We start from the raw sequence: 19,249 nt of genomic DNA on the forward strand, positions 1-19,249 counted from the left end.
TAAATATGGATTACTGTTCAGAATCTGAACACCAAGCTAAGTTTAGTTCCCCTGATTCGGCTCTTGCTCTGCTGGCATCATCAATTTCCTGGCTTATAGTGCAGTGCAGCCAGGTGTTCAAATTCACTGAAGGCCAAGATTTGCTAACTTAAAGAACATTGAAAGTAAAACCTAGGTGATGTAACTGCTATTCAAAAGTAAATACACTCTGTGAAGGTATAAAAGTGCTGAAGTAAATGGTATTTCTCACTGGTTTTTAATTTATTTTTTTTTCAGAAGTACCTCAGCTGTAGGGCAAAATACAAGGACATAAGCTACTGACCTCCTTTTAGCATCAGGACCAGTTATACTACCCTACTCCTCACCATCATTTAAGAGCAACTGAAAAACCGTCTCAGAAAAGCTGGCCAACCCATTCCATCAGTGGACATCTTTTGTAAAACACATTTTATGTACTTCTGCTGAGATCTTTTTTTCTACCTACCTACCCCATGGTTCTATATTACTTATTGGGCACTGATGGTAGCCTCCAGAAAGTGCAGCTTCAAATGGTCAGCCTCATCCTTTAGCAAGAAGAAAACCTGGATACTGGATAGCAACGTCTTCAGAGAAAATGGTATACGAAGGCAAACGATTGGTTTCCTGCCATTGTTTCTTCCTGTTAACAGCCAAATTCTACTGGATACTCACTCTGATGCAAAGAACTCATGGCCAGGAATATGCCCACTCCATTCGACTGGATGGGGACATCATCTTGGGAGGACTGTTCCCCGTTCATGCAAAAGGGGATAGAGGGGTGCCTTGTGGGGAGCTCAAGAAGGAGAAGGGGATCCACAGACTAGAAGCAATGCTGTATGCAGTAGATCAGATTAATAAAGACCCTGATCTTCTTGCCAATATCACCTTAGGTGTCCGTATCCTTGATACGTGTTCCAGGGACACCTATGCATTGGAGCAGTCCTTAACATTTGTGCAAGCATTGATAGAAAAAGATGGTTCAGACGTGAAGTGTGCAAACGGTGACCCACCGATTTTCACTAAGCCAGACAAGATATCAGGTGTGATAGGTGCTGCAGCAAGTTCTGTGTCCATTATGGTCGCAAATATTTTAAGACTCTTTAAGGTAAGTAGCATTTTATGTCTTCTTTTTAAATTTCAAGAACAATGAAATAAGTGAAGCAGTTGTGTTGTCATGCCTTCATAAAAGACACTTTTCACATTAAAATATCTGAAATGACTGGTTCGCCCTTTCACAGCAAAGGGGGTAAAAATACCTAAAAGCAGTGTTTGCAGACCCTATTTTAAGGTGCCAAGTGCTTCTCTTAAAGTTCTGAGCAATCTGTGCACATTTTAACTCTTTAGGGATTTGTATCCTTACTTCTATACTACTCATATTTGCTCCATGTTGAGTATTTATGCTCATCAAGTTTAGGTTGGGATTAATTTCTCAAATTTCTAGGAGAATGAAAAATAATATTTTAACACAAATAAATTTTTTGGAGGGCCAGATAATTTCCTTACATAGAAAGATATGCCAGTAATATTATAGTGCTATTGATGTGCATGTCTAACCAAATGAAATGTACTGTAAAATCTTTGATTTTCTTGAAATTTTACCTCCTCCATATTTTCTGCAAGGTGGTATTTTTTTCAGACTTTGTTATCTTTTTGTGAGTGATTATTTTTAGGCAACAGTTCTAGTGGCATTTGTTTCCAAATACTTTATGAAGCTCAGACATTCTAGATAATGGAAAATAAAGCTGCCACCTTTAAATTTGCTAAGTTAGATGGGAAGATGAACACATTCTAATCAATCAACTTGGATAGAAATGATCAGGCAGGACACATTTAATTTCTAATCCTTTGCAGTGGCAAACAGATGATGGCAAGTTGAACACATTTCTGCGCACAAAACAATTGTAACTTACGTCTGAATGTATTACCGTCCTACCACCCACTGTTCTTTTCACCCATTCAGAAATCTCACCTTATTTCATACAATTTTGCAATCACCAAAACCCACTTAAAGACCATTTATTTGACTTTGGTGCAGAAGATTCTGGTAATGTTCAATATTGCTGTTATGTGTTTTGAAAAGTGTTGCACTTGTTTTCTAATTGTTTTTCCTGAGATTGATTAGTAGTTGAGAAAGATTGGTCTTTTTTATGGTTTCTCAGCAAAGTGCATTTCAGTTATTTGAAAGGAGATTTTAGTCCTTCCCTTTGGTTCTCCCTCAAAGGAAATAAGGAACTGGATTTACAGTTCAGTGGAGGAGTAAAATGACTGCTGGTTTGTGGTCAGGTGGTCCTTTCAGTCTCAAAACTGATGCTCAGCTGCAGTTATTGCACAGGTTTGAGAGTAGGGGACCAGTTCTAGCCATATGTTTTACTTGTGAAAATCAAGTATACAAAACTGGGCTAAGACTTAAAAAATGTTCCATATGGACAGCACCTCTGTAGTTGTGCTTGGTGGGGAGGTTTATTTGTCCTGGGAACCATCAGGCGTGTTACAGGAGATGTCTATTTTTCAGTTCTTCCTTTTTTGAAGTTGTGTTATCCTATTAACTAACACATATTTCTGAAATACTGATAGACTGAATGGTCACTTTAATACCCATTGTAATGCAGGGCCATGTAGACTATGACTTACACCCCGTTTTGAGTTGAATAGGGTTCTATAGACTGATTTAAGAAACTAAGCCTGGTAAGACATGCATTAACTGTGAATTAAGAGCAGCAAGAAGGAAAGAGGCCTATGAATTGTCTAAGATAGCAGCAATTTGTCTTCTGAAACCTTGACAGCTACCTCCTGATTTACATTATGCAATAAGATTGCAAATAACATTCTACTGCAGTCTTAATCAATAGAGGGTCATGTGATATCCCCTCTAGGGAAAGATCTTATTTACCCATTTAATTGATGTAACACAGCTGCTGGCAAAAGGAGGAGACATCTCTTTTAGTTTTAAATATAGATCCTGTACAAATGTTCTTAATAATGTAAAAAAAGGATAAATTATACCCTTTAATGTTTGATGATGGGCTAGCATGTGAAATCTGTTTTTACTCTTCTCAGAAGTGAGTCTCTTCATGAGTAAAGGCTTCTGGATAAGGCTCTGGGTTAGAAGCACAGTAGAAACCTCTCACAATGGTTCTAGTCAAGAGGATTAGGAAATTAAGGGTCATTTTCCCAAAACTTAGATGTATAATCCAGATTGGTTGTACTCAGACCAAAGACACAGGCTGAAATTCTCAGCTGATTCATCCCCACAGCTTTGTAGCTGAGAACCTGGACCTTGGCTTGTGCTCATAGAGGCTCGAGGCATGAAACTGTGTTTACTGTATCTTGGTGTATGTCAAGGTGGAACACTCAGATGGGCTAAATATCTGTACTTTCGGTGGAGTCAGCAATCACCATCATGCTAATGCCTGTTTCCATTTTATCCAGGATGAGTGTGATTCATCCATATTTCTGTTTAACAGTACTATGAAGAAAGTTGAACCTGTAATTTGAAGTTCACTACTGCTTTAATACCTGCTCTGAAGTTCCTAAATTTCAGGGCTACATATTTTAAAGAACATTATTATCTGGCGAAATTTTAATTTGTAATGAAATTGTGAGATATATCTCTCAATGTGAATACACAACCATAGCCTAAGAAATGCTGCTCTCAGCAGCTTGAAATTTCATGCTGCTATTTTTCTTTTTCTTGCAATTTTCTTTTTCTTTCTTTTATCGATTTTACAACAGAAAACATACAGGTCAATAGTTCTATCTGATGATCTGGTGGATAGCATAAACTGATAGTAAATGTATTCTTTTATCTAAGTGTTTCCATGAGAAGAGGTGGGGGAGGCCACCGCAGAAAATTACCTCTATCTATAGCCTTTCTCCTGATCAAATGGCTTGCCTTGAATTCTTCTCTGTCCTTTCTCCTTCTGTGAATTTTCAGGTGCCTTGCTGCTTAATGGGTGATTTTCCATTGGTTTTACCCTTAGCAGATCCAAAACATTAAGGTATGAATTCGGACACACTAAATTTCACCTGTTGATGGTTTTTGACTTTCCAGAGGCACTTTACATACAGAAAACACTGGAGCATGGAATTAATTATGTGAAAGCGGACCTGGACTTGCCATAATTTTAAGTTGTTTTTATCAGTAAACATCAGGAGTGGGCTGCTTCACAAAGAAAACAGACAAGGCATTGGTAGAATCTACTGAAGAGCTGGCTGTCTCAGTTAAGCAGCACTCACTATCATCAAGGACACACTTCTATTGACTCAATCTGTCAAAATATTACTCTTAATATTACTCTTCCTTTTATTTGTTTTACACAAATTCTGTTTTCCTGTAGACAGCTTAGGCATGACTAGATGGGAACTTTTATCTGTTTTGTGTGATGCTTATGAGCATCTGGGTTGTTTCCCAGGCCCCCCAAACTTGGCTTGCAGGTAACAAGAGACTGTGCAACTTAGCTCACTTCATGAGTTGTGCTCCCTGTAGTCAAAGCTTCTACTTGTTCAATGTCTGAATAACTTATGTCAATGGTTAAAATCTGCTGGAAAAAAGAGAGGCGTTTGTTTATGCTTGCGTCCTCACATCTAAACCCCACGTACTATTTCTGAACTCCTTGGTACACTCCATCTGTCACCTTCACACATCTTCTAGCTGGTGTCACACTGGGAGCAGCCTAGGGATGATGGTTTGCATGCAAATTGAGACGGGTGGACAGTATGCTTGGTGAATTGTGATTTCAAGCTTTCATGTATATATTTATGTACGTGTGCATGAGGCCAAATATTCATCAACAGCTTTATTCCTTCCTTGCCTTACTTACTACAGACCTTGCCAGGCCTTTCCTTGTCTCGCCTTCTGTTTTCACCAGTTTCCCAAGGCTAAATTACTTATTGCCTCTTCTTGGTCAAATTTCCTTTTTGCTGCAGAGCTGTAATCCATTTTCATAGGTGCTGTCTGAAGGGACTAATATTCACTTCATGCATATTTGCCTTATACATTTCATACACGTTTACCTTTATAGAAGTACAAGTACAAATGACATTATGGAGTTACACTTTCAACTTTATGGCAACCATCCAAAATGCAAGAGATAGTTTCTTTCAGTAAATCTAGGAGTGAATATATTAGTTCCACTAGCATTTCGCTTATTTGCTTTAATTGTTTCATTGCCTCATTTTGGATTTTAGTGTATATCTTTCCCTGGTAGCTTTGCACAGCTACTAGGGCTATTCTTGGATGATGCTATTTTTATGCTTAGTTGCAGGTCTTTTTATGTTTGGCTTTTTATGTTTGCCATTTGGCACTTTTGCTGCCTTGTGTTCTAGACATGCACAGAGCAGCAGACAGGCCTCCCAGAAATGAGGGCATTACCATAGTACAGAGGCTTATCTCACTGAACTTCATAAATGCTGGGCTTTCGATTTAAACTGTGGCAATGGAGTGCATCTCCTGAAAGTAATATGATGTAAATAAAATGTGATACTATTTTACCCCCTAATTTCAGAGACCAGAAACATATTTTTGTGAGGCAGCCTGAGGGATACACAGATCCTGGTCTAGACTCTATATCTGCAGAAATGTTTGCACCTCATGAACATTACAGACTTCAAAGGCTCTAGGAAGATGCAGGAGTCAGTCTGTTCCTTACGTGACTGTGGGCCCTTTCCATAATGCAAAAGCTGTATTATATACTTCAAAGAAGTAAAGAAGAGTCTCAAGAATTTTACGCAACATATTAGTTCTCATTAATAAAAAAATGTGCTGCACTGATTAAAATATATACATTTTATGTTTGCTGTGTCCTGATACATGTGTCAATATTTTCCACTGTGTACCATTTGAAATGTGTAATAGGATGATTTTTTTCCTGGTGGTTAAAACATATGTGGAAAATTTTGTGTAAAATATGAAGAACATTTGTTGTATGTAGGGAGAAGATGACTAAAACATTTGGAAACAGGTTTCAAAGATGAATGTATTTATTTTTACTTTTGTTCTAGGTAGTATTTGCACTTTCTGAATAATTTTTAACTGTAAAAGAAACCAATGCATTCAATTTAATTTTACAGTGCTTTTTTGTAGCTTACTACATGCATAGATCTGTTTAGTGCCAGAGCATCTTGTCTTGTTATTGGCTGGAAAATATCTTTATTATATTTTTTTCAAAATTGAACTTCTTTTATATGGAAGAAACATTCATCTCTCTTTATATTTCCATGGCAGTAGACACTTGATTATGCAGAAAACCTCTTTTAACTCAACCATGATTCTTCTGTCAGTATCAGGTTAAATGTGTGTGGTCAAGAGAGGCAAATACCAGGTCAACACCAAGATAAAATTATAGCTACAAGAGGTACTTTGCTAGCATCAATAATGAAATAGTTGCCAAATTTTTTAGTTGCAGCCAGAGGAAATAATAGGTTTTCAGATTCTGTGAAAACTGCTAGTACTGATTAGCATCAAATTTTATTTGTGCTAAGCTGCTTGAGGCAAGAGAGTACAGAACCAACTTGATGCATTCATTCATTATTTTACAGTATATTAGTTCCTTAAATACTCCTCTAAAAGTTCAAGAATTTCGGTTTCTCACATTCCTAAATGGAACTATAACCTGTGGTTAGAGCAAAATGATAATCTGCTTTTTTGTGTTACTTTCATTTGTTTTTCATTGGTTTGCTAAAAGGCTTGAGAAGCATCTTCTGACCTTTTTGTTCTCTTTTGTCATTTTGATTTGCTTGCATTTAAGCATTTCACAGGAACAATCAGAAGCTTGATTAACATTAGTTAAATGTTTGAGATGTCTTCCCTGCTTTTGTAGGCATGTTGAAACTGCCTAAAATGTTGAGGGTTTTAGGTCATTCCATAAGTACAATACATGAACACCTTTCAAAGAGTGCGTAGGTGTTAAAGACAAACAATCTGATTTTCTAATTCCCTGAGGGTAGGGAATACATATATCTATATATATATCTACACATGTTTCCCTCACATGAAGGGAACTGCATATGCAGATAAAATGATTTTGCCCTTTAATGGCTGAGGTCAGGTGACACAGACAATCCACACCCATATCACATACTCCTTTATTCCCCCAAATCATGGATCTGCATGCGGATGACCAGACGGGAATGATTTCTGACCCATGATGACTCCTGAAGCCTGTCAGAAAATTAGGGGAAACTTGGCTGGCACAGGTCATGGCCAAGTTATGGACTGTCCTGACAGTCTGACAATGGAGGTATCTGAGCTGTTGCTGAGAGATGTGCTCTGAAATGATGTGATTTACGACCATAGACATTGCTGCTGATTTATCAGGATAGAGCTCCTCTGCTCCTACATCACACTGAAGGGAAGCCAAGGCACTGCAAGGATCATTGACACTTTTTCAATGCTTTACTACAGTAATGTTAGTTTTATTAGCTACAATGAGAACCAAATTAAGACGACTTTCCCCCCCTGGTGTTTAATTGTTTCAGTACAGTAGCAGTTGGGCAATATGTATAGTCCTGCATTCTGACTGTCATCAGAAACCTGGCACTATTGTGTTACAGCCAAGTGGTAGCTTTTGTGTGTTTGCTTATTTCCATTCTCATTATTTTCCCTAAAGCATGTTGTGCTTTTAGGATTAAACTGGTTTAGTGTGCTTAAATGTATATCTTTGTGCTTCCTAGCATTTATCAGAGAAAAGTAGTCGTCAGAACAAAAGTCTTACTGGAGGACACTAATTCCAGGGGAATGCATTAAATAGCCAAAAGCAAAAAGGTTCTTCTGGGCTGGAATCTGTATGTACTCCCAGCAAGATATTATGTCCCCTATCTCTCTGACAGGAGAATGAAGCATTTAAGTGAGGCCTTAAATTAGGAGGCTGTTGGCCCTTGGCTGTATGTGTCCTCAATAGAAAGAATAAAATGCTTTCAGAAGGGGACAGGATCAGGTCTTTGAGTGTGGATGCATCTTTCTTGTTTACAGAAAGGTTATGGGTCGATGCATGCTTGCACTTGCATCAGAACCTCTTCTCATTGGAAGGCTTTGGAAACCTGTGGTATAAGTGGTAGGAGGTTTTGTAAGATCTCAGACACCTGCAAGGGTGGTGCCAGTTTCTTAAAGCCTTCCTCACTTTTCTTTGGAAGGAATTTTACTCATCTCCTTTTCTCTTTCTTTTCCCAACATTTATTTCTTTCTTGAGTTTAATTAAGAAGAGCTACTTTTTGACCGCTGTTGCCAGTATTTTTCAAGTGGCTATTTCATTCCATAGTCTTCAACGAAAACTTTTTCAGACTTGCTTAATGAGCAAGACTCTGACTGAGTCCCAGTTTCTGCAGTTTATGAGGTTAAGTGTGTCAGCAGGAGGAAGAACTGTAAATTAGGAAACTTATGAGAGGGATCTATCTATGGGGATAACAGGAAAAAAGGGAAATGCTTGTTGAAAGATCGAACTCTAAAGGGACAACGGTCTCTATCTTTTTGTACCTCCCTGTAGGATTTCTTGTCTGGCACTTCAGATAGGTACTGAGCTCTAACTCTTCTCTGAAGTAAACTATTTCTGATAGCAATGCTGAGATAGTCCATGGTATTGTGAGATCTCTCTTCCTATTGTATTTCTTTTACAGCTTGGGAATATGGGTCACAAGCGAAAGTGATTTTTCTGAGCTGGAATAATTCATCTTTTCAGTTTTGGCTTATGTTTTTTTCACTAAAGGTGCCTCCAGCATTTAGTTTTGTAGCAATGGTATTTGTAGAGGCAGAATCTCTATTCCTTCTTCACTAGTGCATCTTGCACATAACTCTTCTAGAAATTGGGAAGTAGCAAAAGTATGATAGCCCATTTTGGGTATCATTCTATGAAAAGTGCCTAACAATTTCCATAAGATTTTTACTTTGAGAGTGGCTCTGAGACATTTAAAATGCCATCACAGTTGTCTTCCAGAGAGGGCACAATTTTGTTAAGCAACTCCATTGCATTACAGGAGCACTGATCCCCTAAAGTGATGGTTACTCTTATTCAGATAAAATTTCTTTGTTTTTTACTTGCAGAGTGCTGTGAAATATTAAGGTCTATGTTCAAACTTATGGGCACTGTTTTACTTAGGCAATTCATTGGAGAAGCTATTGATCCTACAGTGGTTCTCTAGGACTGATGCTTGGGAAACAAAGCCTGGGAAATGAACTGGTAAAAGGGCTGGTTTTCTTGCCATTCTGGTTTCTTTTCTGGGTTCCATTCTTTGGTTTTATGAGTAGCACTGAAATACAGAAAGTGTCCTAGAAGAGTTGACTTCCTTGAGGGCTGCCATCTAGATGAGGACTTACCAGTTGAGAAGGTGTGCGGTGTGAATGTAGGTGAGGTTGCAGGAGGTCTCCAGGCTGACCTGCCTATTTGGATGATATGCAAATGGACTATTTAATAAAGTGGAACATGTTGAAATTCAGTGCTATATTAAGATAATACCTATTGGCTGATAGTAGAAAAGAGAGAATATATAGTGTGTATATGAGTGCTTTTGTAAAAGATGTTTGCTATATTGTTATATTACTGTAAATTCATTGGCTGTGGACCACATAGTCCAAGCAACCTTTCAAGACAGTGCTGTGGAAGAAGAGAATATATCTTGGCAATCTGAGACAGGAACAAATTTATCATTAGGAACAGCATAAAAAAACCTGGGGAATTCGGACTGTGCTTACTGCTATGGTGTCTGGGACTAGACCAAAACCACAGAAAGAGACAAATAGGCTGTCAGGGCTGGTATCATACACTGAACAGAAAGTGCAAAGGCCTTGGAATCCCAAGGCTGTGGATGTCTTGCTGCAGGGGCATGACTTGTTTTAGGATTCAGATTTCTGGCTTGTTATGTGTTCATGAGATGCAGACAAGTAGTGTAATGGCTCTGTTTTCCTATAGCTGGCTGGATAGGACCTACTTGTTGAATTCTGCTTACTCCAAAGGGAAACAGAGTCTGATTTTTGTGTGACTTTTAGCGTTGCTTATGTGAATAAGAATCCCTGAGAGAACAATGAATTATAAGGAAGCCAGTGAATTATATCACTCTTAAACTGGAGGCAAATAATGCCCTATGTCCATTAAAATATTGTTAGTAGGCTTTGTATTTGATTAGAGTTTGTCCAGCAGGCACATAGAAAAAGTGAATAGGGATCCTCTGTTGCTTTATGTAATTTTCAGATATGATCATGTTGATCCATTATTGGTAGCAGTCTGAAAATAGTCAGGGATATGTTCAATTAAAAGATATTATTCTTTTTTAATATGGGACAATAATTATCTTGGGGGAGCTGGCAATTTGATCTCCACTGACATGCTTCTCCAAATAATTTTATAATATGGATAAACTACAAACCTAAAACTCCAAATTCTAATCATTAAGAGGAGTTTGTAGAGCACAGACATATATAGCTAGAGCTAGGATATTGTTTCAGGGATGAAAATATGGGCTGATTATAAAAAAAATTGTTGCCAAGAAGTACTCTTTTATATGTTGTCTAAAGTTTAATCCAGTTGTGTGTGATGAGAAAAGTGCCAAATTTTCTACTTCTAGCTTTCTGAAAATTAGACTGGATAGAATCATAAAAATATACATTTTTTATACCAGTAGGAAAATGATCTAGGTAAAGTAGCCACTGGTTTCCACTGCTAAATTTGATGGTTCTGCTTTCCATCTTTTGCACAACAAAGCACAGGATTTAAAAGTTACCAGCTGCTATATTTGCTTTCAAAAGTGTGAAGAAAACATGTATTGTCCTGAGGATTAAAGGGCTGATTGTCTTTGTGCTCAGTTCAGGCAGAACTGAAGTGTTTGTAATGAAAGTAAAAGCCATTAAAAAGCATGAAACATGAGAGAAAAATAATGTGTTTATGTCTTCTTTGTTGGATAGGATTTGATGATGCCCTTAGAAAGTTTTAAGTGTAAACATTTGCCTTATTACCCAGCATCTCTTTGTGCATGTTGCAAACACTTCCACTTTCAAATCCTAAGTGCAGTCAGAGCTGTTGTTTCAACCCACTGGGAAGTGTTTTGCCAAATACCATCTGAACAACAAAAACTCATAATCTGTGAGCTAGTTCACATCTCCAGTACTAACCAAGCAGCATTTTGGAAACTGGATTTGTAGAATATTAAAGACTGCAAAGAAAAAGTAATATTTCTAGTGCTAGTTTTGGTGACTGGAATAAGACAGGAAGGTAGCTGTGCTGTGTATGGGAGCATGAAAAGCTTGCAGTTAGAACAGATGCTGAGAGTGCCCTGTGACTCAAGGTAAGATTTCCTGCCATTCCTGCCAAGTTTCAAAGCTGGTAGATTTTCTTCTCTCCTTATTTCTATTTTTGGGCTGAATAGCAAAGAACTTGTTCTTCGGGAATGAAGATCACCATCCTAGTTATACTTATTTTGTTGTGTCTTTGCATGCACATCAAATACTTATTCTGGCCTGCAGGAAGGAATGAGAGTAAAGATGTAAAAAGCTGATGAGAATGCAGGGTATTTTTGGTATGGATCACATAATCACTTGGCTCAGTGGCAAGCTGCAAAGCTTTGTGTGAGTGTGACAGGCTTCCCTTGCTGTGTGGTAGTGCTCGTTGAAGCCTTACGTCCTTTGTCTTGCTTCAGTACAGTTTTTCTCTGTGACCTTGGGCAAGTCACACAGCAGTGAATCCTCAGCCTGACGGATGATGCCCGTGGAGCTGAGCACCCAGGGGCTCTGGAGGACTGGTGTACTGGGCTCACTGTCCCTGCTTCCCTGGTTAGAGAACTTGTGTGGCTGAAGGGATTTGTGAATATAAAGGCTCCTTGATAATCAGATATAAGAGTAAGGGGTGGGGGCATATAAGTACTTCAGATAGCTAGTCCTTAATGAGGGATTCCTTGTATCCTCTTACATAGTTCTCTCCCCTGGGTTTTGCTATGAAAGGAGATTATCCAACTCACAGTATGATTTAAATATGCAAGTCATCAGTCTCAGGAGCAAGTGGTGAAGCCTGCCTGACCTGTAATCAGAGGCTGTACATCCCCCTTAGGAACCATGACAGTCAAAGAGAGCTCCAGAGTCAGGAAAAGATATTGCCCAATAATATTAAAATTGTTAAAATTCATATCTGCAACCTATATTAGAGTGATTGGGAAAAAACCCGAATGTCTATCATTCTTATGACAAAGCATGAGATTATGTAGTGTAGGATTAAAGAAAATTAAGATAGGTGTGTGTGCAAATATATGTTCTACTAAGTTGAGAGGATGTCTTGTGTTCTTAAATGTTTGAGAAGAGAAACAATAAAAACAGTTTTGTAAAAGACTTGCTGGCTGAACATTATGGCAGTATGTTTCTTGGTGTCTCAGGGACTTTTTTTTATTATTATTTTTCATGATGACTTCATTAGAAGTTTGTTTGCTTATCTCTAAATTGAGTTGCCTAAGAATAGGCAACTTCTGGCAGCTCTGTGGTGAATAACTGTCTCATCTATTTACCAGGATGATTCCACCCCTTTTAGAAAAGGTGATTATTAATTTTGAATGTCGTCCTTTTTCACTTGTTTTTAACCTACCCAAAGCATGCGTGCAATATTATGAGCAAGGCTCTGCAAATAATTAGTTAGTTTAACAGCTGAACTGAACATAAACATTCATTTTATTCCAAACCAAAATGATAATAATTTAATGAAACTTGGAGGCTTCTTATTTGGGTTGGGTTTTCTTTTTATTTTTTATTTTTTTTTGTTTCTTTGTTTTCTTTATATTTTGGGGATTTTATAATGTAAAATAAAAGTGATAGGTTTGAAATGTCAGTCTTGGGTACCATTCATTAAGTGCTGGTGCTCCTCTTACCCCACTGTTTATTCATGACTTAAACAAGGTTCTTGGGCAGATTCTTTTGGATTCAGAGAAGGAAACCAAGTATAATTTAGGAGATGGGATAGCTCAACTCTAGTCCCCACAGACACAGCTAAGACTGCTTTATGGTAAAATTATAAGTTCTGGACACAGAGGGTGAGAACTCTGTAAAAACAGGGCTGCCTGGGCATGCTGTGTACAATGAACTTCCACCCTGTGACTTCTTTCTGCCAGAACAGGTCCTGTCAGTCTGCTGTGGGCAGGACTTTCCCTGGAGAGCTCTAATCTCAGAGCCGTTTGTTAAAACAGGTCTCTAATGGTGCATCTTCTTGAAAACTCTTGCCTGTTCTTCTACCTCTATACAGCTGGATGCATGTGAACGTTGCTGTTGCCAGATGCTGTCTATTCACTGATGATAAGCTTTCGCAATGGGAAAATTTTACTTCATCCATGCTAAAATTCATTAAATGTTCATTAGAGTAATGATTTGAACTTAGCTATTTGCATTCCTCACTGAATACTGGACTATACAGTGAATTACTCTCAGGCGGGTCCAATGGAAGTTTAATTGTTTGTGAAAACATGAACAGCTTCAGCAGGAGAGACTTTCATGTCCAAAACCCCTATAACTCAATAGTTAGTTGTTCCCAGCTGGGTACTTTAACCACCAGGCTATTAAGTATAATTCAGGCAGCTACTGCAGCCTCATTTTTCCTTTTGGAATATACTTGTGCATTGAGAGGATAAAGTGCAAAAAAAAATTATATATATGTGATGACAGAGACCAGAACCAAAGAAAAATCTTTTAAGAGGTCCTGATAAATGCCATGGGGAGACTTAAGAGTAAAGCACGTTTGAATATGAAACATTCCATTATATGCTTTAGCCATGGATTGCCAAGATTTCTCTTAAAGACTTAGCTTGAAAGTCTTGGCCAGAGCAGTGACAAAATTCATCTCACTCCCATCTTCAACTGCGTAGTCTAACACAGATCTCAAGGGCAGACCCTTGTATTTGTATGAATGACTGAATTGTCCCACATGAGTCTGAAGTGAAGTGGACTTCTGGAAGTGCCTGTGTATGTTTGCTAGTCATTAATGAGGACACAGTGATTTTCAAAGACTGGGAGTTTCTAACCACCTTCTGCTATACAGCACTAGCCATCTCAGTTCTGAATTGCCTAAATGCCAAGCAGCTCCTTCAGTATTTAAGCCTGATATCTCTGCAGTGCACAAGTTTTGCCATGAACTGTCTTATTTACTTACTCTCATAAAATGTAGATGGTTTTTGTTCTTGGCATACAGGCTTGCAATTACATTTGATTTGTTTTACATGTAGGACTTCATAGAAGGAGTGTAAAAATTTTTATTTTTAATAGAGAACATTGGAGGACACTCCCACAGCAGCTATTGAGAGTGATATTTGCCATTCTTTCCTTCTTCAGACTGTTGTGAATGTTGTAGTTGCTACAGTTATTTAGGAAGACTGATTCATAATAATAAATAAGGTATTTAATTTCACAGTTTTATTTGCAGCAGTGCTCCAGATTTCTCCCTATAATACACTACAAACCATTAAAATATTGGAACACACAGAAAATGAATCATAAAAATAATGCAAAATGGAAAAATAAAATAACTGGACTATGATGGAAGCTTTTTATTTTTTTTTCCAAATCTAACATACTAGTCTTTCTAAGCAGTGATGTGGCACTCCTTAACTGAAGACTCAGGATGTGGAAAGGTCAGGAGGAGGCAAGGGCAGCATACAGCCAACATTTCTGCAAATCCTAATTAAATAAACGACGTTAGGAAAAAGTGAAAGGAATATTTAAGTCTTTTCATCACATGGGCCAATGTACCACTTTGCCGTAGATGATGATCATAAGAATGACTTAAAATTCTCTCTAACAAACCTTCATAGTAATACTGCAAAATGCAAAGTGCAGCTACAGACTTGTCCTAGAAAATCTTAAGAGCATTTAATATATTCTTAAACAAAAGATTATCAAGTAGGCACCAGTAGAAAAGCAAAGTTAGTAAAATTCTGCTGCTGAAAAAACCCAAAGTAACATTACTTCTATGTATCCTTGATCATTTTACAGTGCTACATGTGGGGGGTTTTTTTGGAAATGATTTAACTTGCTGCAAATGATGTCTGAACTGGCCATCTATCACTGCACAGTTTGTCTGCAGTGCTTAGGAATTAAACACACAGAATGACAAGTGTAATTACATGCTTGTGAAACATATGCCATAATTTATGGATATTAAGCAAGTATAAACAAGAGATCAAATCCTAGTGTAAGCAGTCATCCAAGAAATCATCTTGACATTTATTTCATTAAAATCTTTCTTTCAGTATGACAGTGAGAACATACCTGAGTTGCACTCACAACACATCTGCAGATACTTGCCAATTATTTCATGTTTGCAAAGCAAAGGATCAGATACATGCATGCAACTAACATTTAATTTTCAGTTACATTTTACACATGTAGTTATGTAGGTATTTATCATGCTTATTATTATCCCTTATTATCATCGTCATCACTATTATTACATTATTATTAATTTCCCACAGGTGATTAATACACAGGACTTAAATAGCAGCAGCCCTTTGCACCTGTTTACACTGTGTGTTAATATTCACTGTAATTTAAATTAGAAAACTGAGTAAAAAAGACTAAAGCCCTAGGGAGCTGGTGATTTGTTCACTTGAGATCCTGCTAGGAAGAGAAGTAGAAAAAGGAGTCAGATGTGCTGGGTGAGATGTCCCCACAAGATTGGTGCTGTATGTGTTAGGCATGCTCACAGGTGTGAGCAGGCTGGGCACTCAGACTCCCAGCTGGGGTCGTCCACACCCTCTGTCTTACTGCAGTGCTTAGAAGGCAGTGGGGTTGCTAATATTATGTAGATTGTAAAATTGATTTTTATTTCCTGTTGTCAGGAAATGTCTTTGTCTGCTTTATCCCTTCTGCTAAATGGTGCTTTATTCCATGAACACTGCCAGGGACCTAGAATAAGCCAATATTTTGAAAAAGAGGGAAAAAGAAGGTGGATCTGGTACCAGTCCCTGCCAGGGGCAAATCAATATAACTGATATAAACCAGTATTAATGTACAATGAAGTGTCTTGAATGCCAGTCCACATGGAGGGATGGAAAACAGGTTTTGCAAAAAAACCCTCAAACATCTTTTTAGCAAGACTTTGAGTTGTAAAGGTAACAGCATTTACTTCTGTAAATCTCAGAATCACGTCCTTCTGTGATGAATACCTTAAGCATACTTTACTTAATGAGACCATCATAATTCTATTTATATGCCCTTTAATTTTTATTTATTTACTTTGATAGTGAATTAGGTAGCTTGGGGTTTATCTGGAAGAAGGTCCATTGGGAAAAGTCTTTCTCTGCTAGCTACTGCTGATACTGCTCTTATGCCAATGCCTGTTTCTGTTAAGGAAATATTTTCTTGCCAGGTTGCCAGTGCTCCTCTACAGCCACTCTAGACACTCTTTTTCTGATTATGATCCAGAAACTGTTGGTTGTTGCAGCCAGTTTTCTTTGAAACATTTTACTCATCCAGCTTGTTTCTAAGGTTTTCAAGGAATATCTGTGAGACATAAACAAAGCATGCTGCTGGGAGCTGAAATCTCTGTATTAGCCAGAAGGTCTCCGATGGCCTTCATGTGAGATGAGTGATTGGGAGGAAGAAGAACATGTGAAAGGCAGGAAAACAAGACTGTGTCAGGGAGGAAACCTACAGAGAAAATTACAGCAAATATACCTGGTCTCTGTTGGCTGTGCTATCTAACATTCCTGACATCTGCTTAGCAAGGTGATACCAGTTGTATCATTTGAATGTATTGTTTTCCTGTTAGTTCAGTCACCCAAATTATTTCAAGGTATGCACACTTAGACAAAAGAAATAGAATGTGTAGGTCAAGACATGTTATGTATCCTGCAATAAAAAATACTGTCTCTATAACTAAAACCAAAAGTAATTTAGCAAATACTGATGTGATCCAGAAGTTGTTGCTAAAATTGTCCTGTAGTCTTATCAAAAACATGATGATTTATCATGAGGTTAAGAGAACAGCTACTTCTTAGTTTGTGCTTTAATCCTAACGATTGGTAGTACATGCAGAGTTGTAAAAATGTAGTCTGGAAAAATATTTGAAAATTAGTCATAGGATCACAGAATTGAAATTCACTGGATAGAAGGCAAAATTTTCATGGCACAGTACTGTCAGGGCAGTGCTATTGCAGCAGGAGGCTGAGGACAGAAGACACATCTGTTTCAGCTTGCAACCACCATGTGAGCAATACTAACTTACTACTGCAATATTGTGGCCTGCAGGGTCCCGAGCCAGAGGACCATTTAAAAGATTAATTGGCTGGAAAGCATTCGGCACCTGAAATCTATCTCTGCTGCTTGACTTTCAGATAGATAAAGTCTCAGGCTTCTTTGCACTTGAAATGTCTTTTTGGGCTGGAATCACTCCATTTCCCCAGACAGACAGAAAGTATACTTGTTTATAATGGAATATAATATTGTAAAGGATGTAATGGAATAGCAAGATACAAACTCCCATGCTTATTGTTTTCTTCACCATACCTAGAGTCTTGAACAGATATACTAGGCATCAGAAAGTTATTTGCCCTGACATTTTCTACATTTATTGGATGTTTTCAAGAATACAGTTATTCCTGAAAAGGGTATTAACATCTCATTTGATTATTCATTTCACCTGGGAGGTTTCTGGTACGTGCAGGGTGATGGGAAGATAGGAGGTTGCAAAAATCATAGTCCCCCCACAACTTTCTTTTGCAAGGGAACAAATACTATTAATGTGGCTGTCTTAGTCCATTCCCTGTAAGATTATAATATCAGCCCTTTTCCAGTACCATGAGCATTATTGGAACAAACAAAATTTGCTTTGGGATTCCCTAGCCTTAATAGGGCCTACTCATTATTCTTCAGCTGTTCTCCTAAAAGCTGTTGGGCTTTAAAGCACTTTGCACCACTCTGGATTTGGATGAAGAGCAATCAATCATGGTATAATTTGCCACCAGGGTCATTACTTTTTTGGTCTTCAAGATCTTTCTCAGTTACACCTGTGGTATGCCCCAGTATTACTTTTAAGAAATCCATGACATGAGCCATGACTGGATCCATCTGTATGTGCCACAGTTTGAGTCTCACTGCAACCAAGTGCATGACAGTGATGCAATAATTATGTTCAGAACATCATCCTGTATTTCAGAAGACTCAGAGGCACTGGTGTATGATGGGCTTTTAAATACCTTTTTTTCTGCTGAAACAGTGTTTAGACTTCATGGTAATAAACACTGAGGTTGTTAGGTAAAGAGGAGATTGGTCACAGACAAGTATTCCTGTGTGATGGGGGACCTGCTTTTGATCTTGTGAAAATCTTGGCAGTCCAAAATTTCCAGAATCCCTGTTTCAGACATGCAGTTCATTTTTTTTCCGCCCCTTTTCAGTTCAAAAACCTAAAGAAGCTAGGAATTAAATCTGAATTTAAAAATCAAATACATACTGCAGTATCTATACAAATTCACCCTTGCACTATTTACTAAGAAATCACAAAAAACTGTTCAGTTTAACTTTTCTCATAAGCCAAGGAAACTCATAAGTCTTTATACCTCTTTATACCAACCTTTCCTATCTTTGATCTTCAGCATGGTTTTTAATGTTTGCTTGCTTTATAGGACCCATTTGAGCAGCTTGAGTAGCAGAACGTCTTTTTTTTTTTAAGTTTTAAAAATGAACCAAACAAATACTGTCTGTTTAGTTTGTTCATGGAAATTTATACATGAATGGAAAAGAGAAATTTCAATGTATGTGACTAATAAATTAGCAGTCTGTGGTCCAGAGAGAAATGGAAAATTGCAGCAATAAATCAATTTAATATGATAACATAACAAAACAACAGATTGTTTGGGGTACTTGAGGTAACCACCTTTCCCTGATAATATATGATTTTCAGTAGCACTGAGCAACACATTCTTCATCAAGTTTATAGTGAAAATTTCTGACAGTGGCAGGTGAGGAATTAGTTTTGAGGATGGTGTCCTTCTGGTGGCTCATGCTGAGAATGATATTATTTATATTAACTGGCAAAATAGCCTGGCAGCACACAGGCAATTACCTCAATTTTATGTTTAGTGCTCTTCTCATAAATCTGTGTAATGATGGCATCTCTGTTATGAGCTTACATTAACTTACTGGTTACAGTAATTCTATTGAAACAAGTAGATGACCACTCTATGATGAAGGTAGTACAATTATGGTATTCCAAATAAATAATTGCTTGAGCTATATATATAAGAAGAACAGATCAGGACCTTATGAAGGAAGCATTAATTGCAC

The 19,249-nt window shown here is 37.8% G+C and overlaps 1 protein-coding gene across 1 annotated transcript in view; it reads left to right on the forward strand.

The window, feature by feature from the left end:
* Positions 1–613: 613 nt before the first annotated feature.
* Positions 614–19,249, forward strand: part of GRM8 (glutamate metabotropic receptor 8) — a 304,251-nt gene continuing 285,615 nt past the window's right edge. The window contains exon 1 of the mRNA XM_062491912.1: positions 614–1,123. Within this exon, the coding sequence (XP_062347896.1) occupies positions 614–1,123 (510 nt within the window). The remainder of the gene's footprint in view (positions 1,124–19,249) is intronic.

The sequence above is a fragment of the Cinclus cinclus genome, chromosome 4 (genome assembly GCF_963662255.1).
Source record: "Cinclus cinclus chromosome 4, bCinCin1.1, whole genome shotgun sequence".
NCBI classification, from domain to species: Eukaryota; Metazoa; Chordata; class Aves; order Passeriformes; family Cinclidae; genus Cinclus; species Cinclus cinclus.